The sequence below is a fragment of the Tupaia chinensis genome, unplaced genomic scaffold (genome assembly GCF_000334495.1).
Source record: "Tupaia chinensis unplaced genomic scaffold, TupChi_1.0 Scaffold000425_1, whole genome shotgun sequence".
Classification (NCBI taxonomy): domain Eukaryota; kingdom Metazoa; phylum Chordata; class Mammalia; order Scandentia; family Tupaiidae; genus Tupaia; species Tupaia belangeri.
The window spans coordinates 2,048,823-2,060,051 of NW_006159930.1; the positions used below are offsets into that span (position 1 = coordinate 2,048,823).

The 11,229-nt window shown below is 37.8% G+C and overlaps 1 protein-coding gene across 6 annotated transcripts in view; it reads left to right on the plus strand.

The window, feature by feature from the left end:
- The window catches only part of FGGY (FGGY carbohydrate kinase domain containing), a 443,688-nt gene that overhangs the window by 296,587 nt on the left and 135,872 nt on the right, over positions 1-11,229 (plus strand). For all 6 annotated transcript variants that reach the window (XM_014590284.2, XM_006154914.3, XM_014590286.2 and 3 more), the window contains one exon: positions 10,358-10,419. In XM_014590284.2, coding sequence (XP_014445770.1) covers positions 10,358-10,419 — 62 coding nt within the window. The remainder of the gene's footprint in view (positions 1-10,357; positions 10,420-11,229) is intronic.

An 11,229-nucleotide genomic window follows, 5' to 3' on the forward strand; every position in this document is an offset into this window, starting at 1 on the left:
TATATATATATATAAATAAAAAATAGAGTGCTACCCCTACAGCCTCCTTGAAATGTAGTGGCTAATACTCAGTGAGTTGCTGTTATGTGCCTAGAATTTTTAGGCCCATTAACATTCACTGTATCTTCATGTATCTGAAATCAGTGTTATGATATTTGTTTTACTGATGAAGAAATAGGCCATGGGGACCAGCAGTTGCATAATGGTTACATCGCTAGACTCCCACATAGTTGACTATGGTTCTAGTCCCAGACCTGGTGGCTTAAAACGTGCCGGATGTGTATGTGTGAATGCCCAAAATCCTGAGAGGAGAATGGATGAGAAGAAGTTATGGAGTGGCCATCCTCCCCAGGGGATGATTTCTCATTTTCTGTCTCTCTGTTTTGTCTCTCTGGCGAGTGTACATATCTTATAGCAAAAATATCTCCTTAAAAAAAAAATGGAAAAGCAATAGGCTGTGAAAAGTGAGGTAACTTGCCCAAAGTCTTACAGTTATCAGTGGGAGTGCCTCAATTCAAACCCATGTTGGCCCCTAGAAGCCCCAGGTCTTTCCAGAACTTGATCTAACTCATGTGTTCCTGAGATTTTCTTATAATGCTTTTATAGAGTCCCTTGTCCGCACTCTATGGTAGAGACTGAAAGACTGGAGAACATAAAAGCATTAAAAATTGTAATGGACACTAGAGACAAAGATGTGGGAGGGGAAGAGCATAGGAAAGAATATTTTGGGGGGAAATGGAGAGGTAAGACACTTTTGGGACACAGATAAGGTTTTTTATATGTTGATAATAGTGTATAATAGTCTCAGCTGGGTTGGACTGAGGTGTATATCATGCTGGGTAAAGTCTCTTCACAATCTAAATGATTTATAGTGATTTAATATATGAATAATAATTTTAAAATTTAATTAAAAATATGCCAAACCTACCAAAACAACAACAACAACAAAAAAAAACTATTGTCAGTTACTGTGACATTCCTTTCAAGTATCTTGAAGCAGATGTAGTTGTTAGGCTTTGTAAAGCCATGAGAGAAACATATGAATGTCAGTATTGATGGAGAGGGATCTATGCCTAGACGTAAGTGCGTCCCCAGCATTTCAAATTTTGCTAACTGAAATGACTTCATGGATACAGAGTCTAACTCTGCATAAACTAACGTCTACTCCCTCCTCCTGCTCTGTTTTTTCCTGTGTTTTCTGTATACCCACATATTTCTTGTCTTTTTTCCCCTACATAGCTTCCAGTCTGGCTTCTTGCCTTGAATCTTTCCCCCATAACCCTGCTCTTAGACTGCAGAAAGAAGTCTTTCCAAAGGCATGATCCTGTCACTCTTGATGACTCTTCAATTGTCTGTAGAATGAAGACTCTTTAGAGTGATGTTTATTTATACAGCCAGTATGTATTTATTGAGCATTTATGAAGTTCGAAGCACTGTTCCAAGTGAGAAAATAGCAGTAAATAAAACAGCCTCTTCTGTCCATCCCCCTATACAAATCTATGCCTTTCTCAAGCTCATTCTAACATGAGAAGACAGGTAATATGCAATAAATAAATAAATTTCCCTTTATTATTTATTATGTGTTCAGATGGACAGGTGACCATTTTTAATAGGGTGGTTAGGGTAGACTTCATTGATGTGAAGGGAAGGAACTTAGCTATTTGGAAGCTTGTGGGAAGAATATATCAGAGCGAGGGAACACCCAACTCAAAGATCCTACTGAGATTGTTTACCTAGGGCGTTACCGGCATAGCAAGGAAGACACAAAGGACAGAGCAGAGTGAACCAATGTGAGAGTTCTAGAGAAAAAGTTCAGAGAGATAATGGGGCTGTGTTATTGTCTCCTGTATGAATTTTAGCCTTTCCTTGAGAGAAATAGGAAGCCATTGGAGAATAATAAGCAGAGGGATGATATGATAGATTTGCTTTAGGTTTTCAAAGGAATGTTCTAGATATTCCCTGCTAGATTGAGAATTGACTGGGTGGGCGGACAGTGGAAGATGGAAATCTGCTTTTAAACTTATCTTTGCATAGAAATATATAGAAAAAAGATAGCATGATTTTTCTGACAACCCAACACATATTTATTTTAGATATTATATTAATCAGTACTATTATTTCCTTTTTAATACTTTATTTCTTTGCCTTTTCTTCATTATGAGAATATTTTCTTTTATACCCTTGAGCATTATTAAACTACTTGCTTTAAAAATTCTATATTACAACTAGAATATCTGCGACTTCTCGTGTTCACTATCCTTTAAATAGTTTTTCTCTTAATTACAGATTGTATTTTCCTCTTTCTCTATATGTCCAGTAATTTGAGATCCTTTTGTGGACATTGCAATTAATACATTATAAAGACAGTGGATTATTTCTGCTCCTCTAAAGAGTCTTGCTTTTCTGCTTTCATAGGCATTTTATTTGCCTGAACTAAGACTCCCAAGTTTTCTCTCTCCTGTAATAAGCACCTACTGAAATCTCTGTCAATTCCTTTAGCCTTAGCTGCATTACTTATTATGTTCCATGCACATGTAATTCAGAGATCATCCAGAGATTTGGAGGATAGTGTTTCTGTAAACAGCATTGAACTCCGTTTGCATGGCTGTCTCCTTTCTGAAATTCCCTAACATACACACACATACACACACACACCCCTCTCTTTCTCTCTAGCTACTCCGGTTGCTTTGAACTCTGACTTCTCATTTCTTAACTTAAAAGCCTGCATATTATTTTCAGAGTGTTGATCACACTGCATGGCACTGATTGGAGTGTAGCCTCAGGCAAAAAATGTATAAAATCAGCAACGGCACATAATACTGTCTTTTCCCTGCATGTGTCTGCTTCTCTCCAGTTTCTACATGATTTGGGACACTTTTCAATGTCTTTAGAGCATTATTTTCTGTATTTTGATATGCATTTATAATTATTATCTATGGGAGAATTGGTATATTATGAACTAATCGGTTGTTATTAGAAGTAGAACCCCTGAACAATTTCTTTGAAAAGCAAATAGGACTGGGACAGCAGGTTGCATAGTGGTTACAGCACTGGGTCTCCACATGGTCAACTGCAGTTCAGGTCCTGGACCTGGCAGCTTGAAATTCACACCAGGCGTGTATGCATACATACCCAAAATCCTGAGAGGAGAATGGAGGAGAAAGGATTTTGGCATGGCCAATCCCCCTGGAGGGTGAGTTCTCACTTTCTGTCTCTTTCTGTCTCTCTGATGAGTGCATACACGCGATAGTAAAAAATCTCTCGACAACAGCAAAAATCTACCTTCAGGAAGATCTTCTCTGAAACTTTTTGCTAACATTATTGTCTGTATTATAGTAACCGATTTATTTATGTCTGAGCACTAATCACTATCTCCAATTATTATGCTTACTTACTGATTATCTCTGCCTTACAATAAATATAATGTCCATGCAGACAGTGCCTATGTCTGCCTTAATTGCCACTGAATTACCTATACTTACTTACTATATCTAGAACAGAGTAGGCGTTCAGTTAATATTTGTTGAATTTAAGAAGAAGTTTACTAGCTTAGACAATATTGGAATATTGGCATACTCATTTTTCCTTTGTGGTCAGAGCTTTGTGAGAACAATAATTTTTATTTATCTGTGTATCTTTAGTTATTAGAATGATGCCCGTACAAGCTCACTAAATATTGCATGTTAGTTTCACAAATATGTGAACTAATTAACAAACTCTAACAATACACAAAGCTACCAAATTTGATGATGAGTGAAACTGAATAAACTAGCTCTCCATTAAATCAGAATATATCCACTTCTAAGTGAAGTTGTTCAAAGCAAAACTAATAAAAGCTTGCAAAAAAATCATAGTTTATATTTTCCTTCAGGAGAATGTTGCTCTTAGGAATTAATTAGTGTTGCAGCCTACAGTCCTTTCCATTAGCATAAAATAAATTGTCTAGGTTGCCCTTTCTTCTTTCATTAGACATTTATGAAAATTTCAAGGCCAGAGAAATCAAGCAAAGTTGTTTTCATTTCCAGATTAGAAACTAGATAACAGTTGAAATAGCCTAGATGAAAAAAGTGACATCAGTGCAGTGGATAATGTGAAGGGAAAGAAGGCAGTTGAAGGCAGTGAAAAGTGATGACCATTTCTCTGAGCCTAATGGTTTCTTTATCTGTAAGGCAAAGTAAAAACCTTAAGACTAGTGCATGAAACTGAATTTAATAAGGAAAAACTATTGTGCAATAAGACAACTGTCTTTGTTTTAGCAAAGTCATCATAGATTCTGTGAATCTTAAATTCTAGGTTCGGTTTTATTGTGTACTTTTGTTTTTGCCTATGAACTTTTTGCCAATAGTTTTGGTATTTCAAGTAATGCAGTTCTTTTTGTAGTGTTACACACCTTTGACTATTTATGAAAATAATTATTAAGTGTTTCAGAAAGAGATTTGGAAGTGATCTTGTTCAAGGTCACTCTCTGAGCCAGGACTTAATTCAGATCTCAGGATTTCTTATCCTATGTTATCTCTAATACACCAAGGGCCCAAAAATTAAATGCCTAAAGAAATCAGAAAGAGGGACCAGCAGTTAGTGTAATGGCTATGTCACTGGACTCCCACGTAGTTGACCGCGGTTCGTGATATAAATCAATAAAGTCTGATGTTTGTGGTAGGAGAATGATAGGGAATCATGAGGCCTCCCACAAACAGGCGAGTGCAGATTTGTCTAAGAGAGTGGTTACCAGTCATCTCCAGCTGACCCTTGCTATGGGGGAATCTGGATGCTCAGTGTTTTATACTCTTCAATTCTTCTAGAGAAACCAGAATGAGGACTTTTAAGTGAAATCTCTCAGTGTGAAAATATTGGCTAATTTTTAAAACTCTTATATATCCTAAGTAAAATATCAGGTCATTAGAAGCCATGACATATTTTTTGGGAACCAGCAGTTAGCATAATGGCTATGTCACTTGACTCCCACGTAGTTGACCGCGGTTTGCGTCCCACACCCGGTGGCTTAAAATTCACACCGGGCGCGTGTGCATGCGTGCCCAAGATCCCGAGAGGAGAATGGAGGAGAAGGGATTGCGGCGTGACCATCCCCTCTGGGGGGTTATTTCTCGCTTTCTGTCTCTATGTCTCTGTCTGTCTGGCGAGCGCACACGCCCTATTAGCAAAAACCTCTCCAAAAAAAAAAAAAAAAAAGAAGAAGCCATGACATATTTTCTGTTTTTTTTTATGATAAGTGCATCATGACTTTTCTGATGACCAATACAACCCACAGTAGAGGTCACCTTGTACTACCTAATTATGAATTCTGTTACACTGTATTGCTCTGCTATTTCTCTTATGTTCCAAATGCACCAATGCCGCCTTTATAAGGAAGGTCTAAAAACCCAACTTGTAGATTGTATGATGACTTTTCCTCTTGATCTAGACCTGAAAATCATCCTGAAGATCTGACTCCACCTATCTCAAACTTCCTTCCTTTCCAAATAGTTTTCAGCCTTTTCTGGCTACTCTTAGAACTGCCAGCTCTTGCAGCTGACATCTGAGAAGATGGAGGAAAGAAGAAAATAGTCATGGAATTAGAATAGTTCTGTCTACATATTTCTAAGGCAACCACTTGACAAAGACAATCATTGTTATGAAGTTGGTTATTTCATTGGGTAACAAATAGCCACTCACAGGGCACTGTGTTCTTTATTGTGCTAAGTGCATTCAAGAATAGAACATGGGGTTGAATGGTTGCACAGCAGTAAAATGCAATCCTCTGGAGGGCTGACTATATCAAAATGTTCGGATTCACATCCTGAGACATCTCTGAGTATGCAGCGTGCTTGTGACCCACGGTGGACTTAAGTTGGTGGTAGTTCATGGTGGTAGTTCACTCAAAACCTTTAAGGAGTGTTGTGTGTCTCTCTGTGTCTCTTCTCTTTCTCACTCATAGGGGAAAAATGAATAAATTAAAGTAAAGAAAAAAAGGAGAGAAAATAAAGCAAAAACAAGGAGATTGGCTCTAGGAATAGGAACTTTCAAGTTATTGAAATGAGTTCTCAGTTAATTGACCAACTGGCTCCTTCTATATTATTCAGTGTAGGCTTTTGCCACCAGATGCCGTGGGAAACAAATGTATCTGACCATTCGGAATCCTATTCTCCATCCACATTTACTCTTTAGGTGGTGACCCCTTCTCCTTCACAGTAGGTGTTACAAACTGAAGGCCACCTATGTACACTCAGCACAACCTCTCCACAAAGCAAATGTTGTTATCCTCTTAGTACAGTTGTAGGAAATGAGGCTTTGAGAAGTAACATAACTTCTCCAAGGTGCATAGAAGCTAAGAACACCCTGAAAATTTGAACTCATGTCTCTTTATTTCCAAAACCCAGGTTCCTTTCTCTAAACCACTATTTTAAAATGTTTTTATTATTATCACTGTGGGAGGCCAATAGATCAGGAGATATTTGCTATTGATACCATAGCTTGTTACTCACAGTTCCCAAAAGAAGTAGCTGTTACGTGCCTTACAGGTCAGCATGCGGAAGCACCAAAGTCTGTTAAGAGGCAGAGGAGATGAAGTGCAAGAGCCTTTACTGTAGTTGTCAGGGTAAGGAAAGGGGAGCAGAGTAAGCTGGCTTAGTACTGGTCAGTTTGAATAATTCCAGCAGGCTCGGGTGGAAGGCCTAGCTTTCATCATCTGGTATCTGACTCTAAGGTTGTTAAAGCAGGGGGATAGTGGCCTTGAGCATGAGAGTCCGAGAATATCAAGGGAAGCAGTTTCTCCAGGATCAGCTGGCAGAGAGACATGGCAAAGCATCAAAAGTGGAGAAAATAAAAAGGCAACATTAATACATTTCCTCTTCTTCTGAGATCCAAAGTTTAAAGTCACCTGACTCTAATTTTCTTATGATCTGTAAGTGGTCAGTCACTAAGGTGGTTTTGTTTTGTTTTTCATTTTTTGGTTTTTGTTTTCAAAATCTGTCTCATTCATTCATTCATTCAAGATGCCCAGCAGTGTTCTAAGCATTGAGTGGGAAATAATGAAGTTCTTACTTTAAAAGAACTGAAAATGTGGGGTAAGATACAGGCATATAACCTAATGATTATAAAAGAATTTGATAAATTCTACAATAGAGCAAGGACAGGGGGTCTCTATGCCCTGTGTCTCCACTTTCAGCCTCAGCCCTGTCTGCAGTCCCTTCTCTTTCTGCCTGGTCAGCTCCCTGACCTGCCTGCCCTATCAGACTAGGCTTCCTTAACTTTTCATCATTTTGCTTCCCAAATCAAAATAATTTCCTATTCTTTCCAACCCAATAAAAGTCAACATTTCTGGCTTTCCATACCTGCTGTCTGGCCCTACTCACCTCACTCATCCATATTTCCACCACTTTATAATCTAATCTAACATACAATTACAAGCATGAGCAAGTGTAAAGTGTGGTTAAGTACCACCAAGGAGAAAGACGAGGAGCTAACCCACCATAGGTATGCCTCCACCATGGCTCACTCATCCCATTTATTCCACAGATATTTATTGAGCACCCATGATATGCTGGCACGGGCTAGACCAGTCCCCTTAATCTTCACAATCATTATTCTCTTCCATCTTCATGTCTATACTCCCCATAGACTCCTTTCTGACATGCCTTGCCTCTAACTCTTAGCTCCTCCATACTCTTAACTTTTCAACTGAAGTTTCACCTCTCCTGACTCTGTGGTAAGTATCCAATGATTTATCCCTTACTTTTCTCATGTATAAGGATACTTCAAAAGTTTACAAGAAAATGGAATTAAAGTACAAGTTTATTTTGATGCAAAAAAATTTCAAAATCCATTCATTGGTGTTTTTATAATACACATTTTTCATTAACATTTTGAAGGCCCCTTTTATTATATGAGTTTCCTGTTTTCTATTATATCCCCACAGTCTCACCCCAGCAATAGCATATTAGGCATTCAGTAAGTACTAAATAACTAGACTCAGCCTGTTAGTGCAGTCAGCAGCACATTGAACTGCGGTGCTGGAAGCCACATGGCTGACCACTGGTTCAGAACCCTGTCCCTGTTGTCCTGAAACTCATCAGGTACATGTACACATGCCCAAGATCACTGAGAGATGGTAGGTTGGGGAAATGACCAGATCCTGTTGAAAGTGTTTGATTCTCTATTTTTCTTTCTGTTTCATGCTCATGCACACACTGACCATTGAATAAAATAAATAAGCTTAGAAGAGACTAAATAACTGCATTTATGCATGCACATTATATACTAGGTATACAAATATACTTTATCCTTGAAGCTCTACATCTCCCTCCCTCCTCTAAACTCTTTTATTTTTTTATAATTTTTAATTTAATTATTTATTTATTCATTCATTTAAATTGAACACACACAGATATAGATAGATAGATAGATAGATAGATAGATAGATAGATAGATAGATAGACAGACAGACATAGATATATCTATGTATCTATCTATCTATATATATATATCACGCCACCTGCTGGTCTGCCCTCCTCTAAACTCTTCCCATAGACATGAGGAGCAGATCAGGAAATATCTTTAATTATCTATTACTGATCCCAGTAGGTTCATCAAAGTCTAGATTATACCTCATCACTGTAACTCAGAGCTTAACTTTTAGGAAATAAATAATCAAACTTGCAATTTTTTTGGTTGAAATAACCAGTGACTTTGGTATTATTTTCAAATGTTTCTGCAGAAATTTACTAATTGAATTCATTTATACCTGCAATTTTAGTAGATGATATGGCATAGTTGTTAAGAACAGTGACTTAAGATAGAGAGGGACCCTAGTTTGAGATATAGCTCTGTCATCACTCCCCTGTGATCACGGGCAAATTGCTTAATCTTTAGTTTCAGTGTGCTCACCTCCGTAGTGAAGACTAACATCTTTTTCGTTGGAGTACTGTAAGGAATAAATGAATGTACAATGCTTAGCTTAGTATTGATGTGTAATAAATGAGCTATAAAAAAAACCTATAGCCAATAGATTTTAGGTAATACCACTCATACTACTGTTGGCATTATAGCGGATACATTTTACCTCCTAGCAGCCCTGTTTCAAAAGGAGGCTGAAAATAGAAGTGTATTGGCATTCAAAGCACTTTAGTGACTACACAAATTCACACAGGTTATTGAGAATCAGAATCAGAACCCAAATCTGACCTCCATAGATCCTGAACAAATTCTCTTTCTCTATACATAACTGTGACTCTCAGAAACATGCTTAGAGAGCCTAGCTCCATGAAGCCAAAATAGCTAGTTTGTTCATAGTTTAAATGAAAATAAGTCTGTCTGAATCATTGTTGTAGAGTGCTAGAGATTCAAACATTCAGAAAATACACAAACAGGTTAGGTTTAAGAACTCAAGCACAGGGCTGGGCATGTCTAAACAAGCAGAATGACAGCATGGGGAAACACTTCTGTTCCTGATGCATATTACATACTAGTTAGTTAAAGCTACCAAGTGGATAAAGGAACAAATTCCTTTACTCAGGTTTTTAAATGTCTGCAGAACTCAGACATTTCTGGTTTGGGAGAGCAATTTTCTAATTTTCCCTCATGACAATGATTCTGTCAAATGTAGTTCTCTTGACAACTCTAAGGCACTGTTTAAGTGTTTGTTGTTTTATTTTTTAATTTATGGTAGAATATGTGTAGGTAAGAGAGAAAGGAGCACCTTCTACAGGGTCTGGTCACACCATCATCCTCTTTCTCCAGTCTTCCTGCCTATTGGATCTTGTGTGCCTGCTCTGTGTGTTTCATGCTAAGTAGGCCAGGAATTTGAACCCTAGTCACTATATGTGATCCAGCTTCTTGTGAGCAGAGAATTCCGCTGTACCACGAAGCCAGCCCCACCCCCTTGTATATTTTAACTGATTCTCTTGCCATATTCTTTCATTTACCTCCTCCATTAGTTAGACATAGTGAGTAATACAAGGTTTGACATTGCCCTGAGGTGACAGCCTGTATCAGGAGAGGAAAATGATGTGATCCAGAGAAGTCAGTGCTTTTAACTCCTACGCTCTGCCATTTAACTTGAGGCACCCTTCCTTTCTCATTGATTCTGAGACCTGATGCTGACCTACTGCTACCAGTTCAGCCTTGGGCGTTTCATTGTCTGTTACTCTTCTTTCTAAGCTTCTTGGTTGTAAATCTAAGAGGCTGGCACTAGGACAAGCAAAAGTGAGTTTCTAGCTGAGACAGTCTTGCTGACTAAGTGTATTAACCATCTTAAATCCTTCATGGACAGAAAGTTGAAAGAAATGATCATTTTGGTGTATTTTTTTGGCTTACATATATATAAGACCTATAAAATTGACCTCTCTCTCCTGTTTTTCAGATAGACCACATGGTGCAGGGGCATCCTGCCTTCCCTGAACTACAAGCCAAGGCTACAGCCAGGTAACTAGTATCTCACTTTGGGCAGTTGCATGATTTTAAGATCCTATGGGCAATGAAAAGGCCTGTGATGTAGATAATCCAGATCATACATGTACTGATTTTTTAAAATTTTTTAAAGTTCTAATAGAACTTAAAAAATCAAGAAATCACCCAAAAATCTACCCAGGGACCAATGGCTGACAAACTAATAAAAGAAGGATCATGGATTTTAGAGTCAGAACTTTTTGTGCCTACATCCCAGCCTACTTCTTACTAGGTGTGTAACCTTGGGCAAATTATTCAGCATTGTTAACCTGTTTCTTCACATGTACAACTGAGGGTATTAACTGATAAGGAGTTATTTTGAGGCTATATTAAAGAAAGTTAAATGAACAGAGTGTTTAAAATGTGCTCCTTTTCATGTAAAAAGAAGGAAATATATGGGTATCTACTCATTTGTGCCAAAAAAATCAGAAGAGTTAAACCAGAAATTAATAAGATTGGTTACCTATAGATGTTGGGTAGGAATGGGTTGGAAAGAATGGGGGAATAGGACCAGGGCAGAAGAAAGGAATAACACCTCTCTGAGTATTCTTTTTTATGTAACTCTAACTCCTAGAACCATGGCGTTGTTTCATGTCCCCTCCAAATAAATAGATAATAGCTAGCTAGCTATATAATAGATAGATAGACAGACAAACAGATAGATAACCAGGATAAGTATATATAGTGGGGATGGGGAAAATGAAATATGAAGAATAAAACTGAATCCATTGTATTACAAGTGAACAATGCAACCACAATAAAAGGAGTTCGGAAAAGAAAAGAACT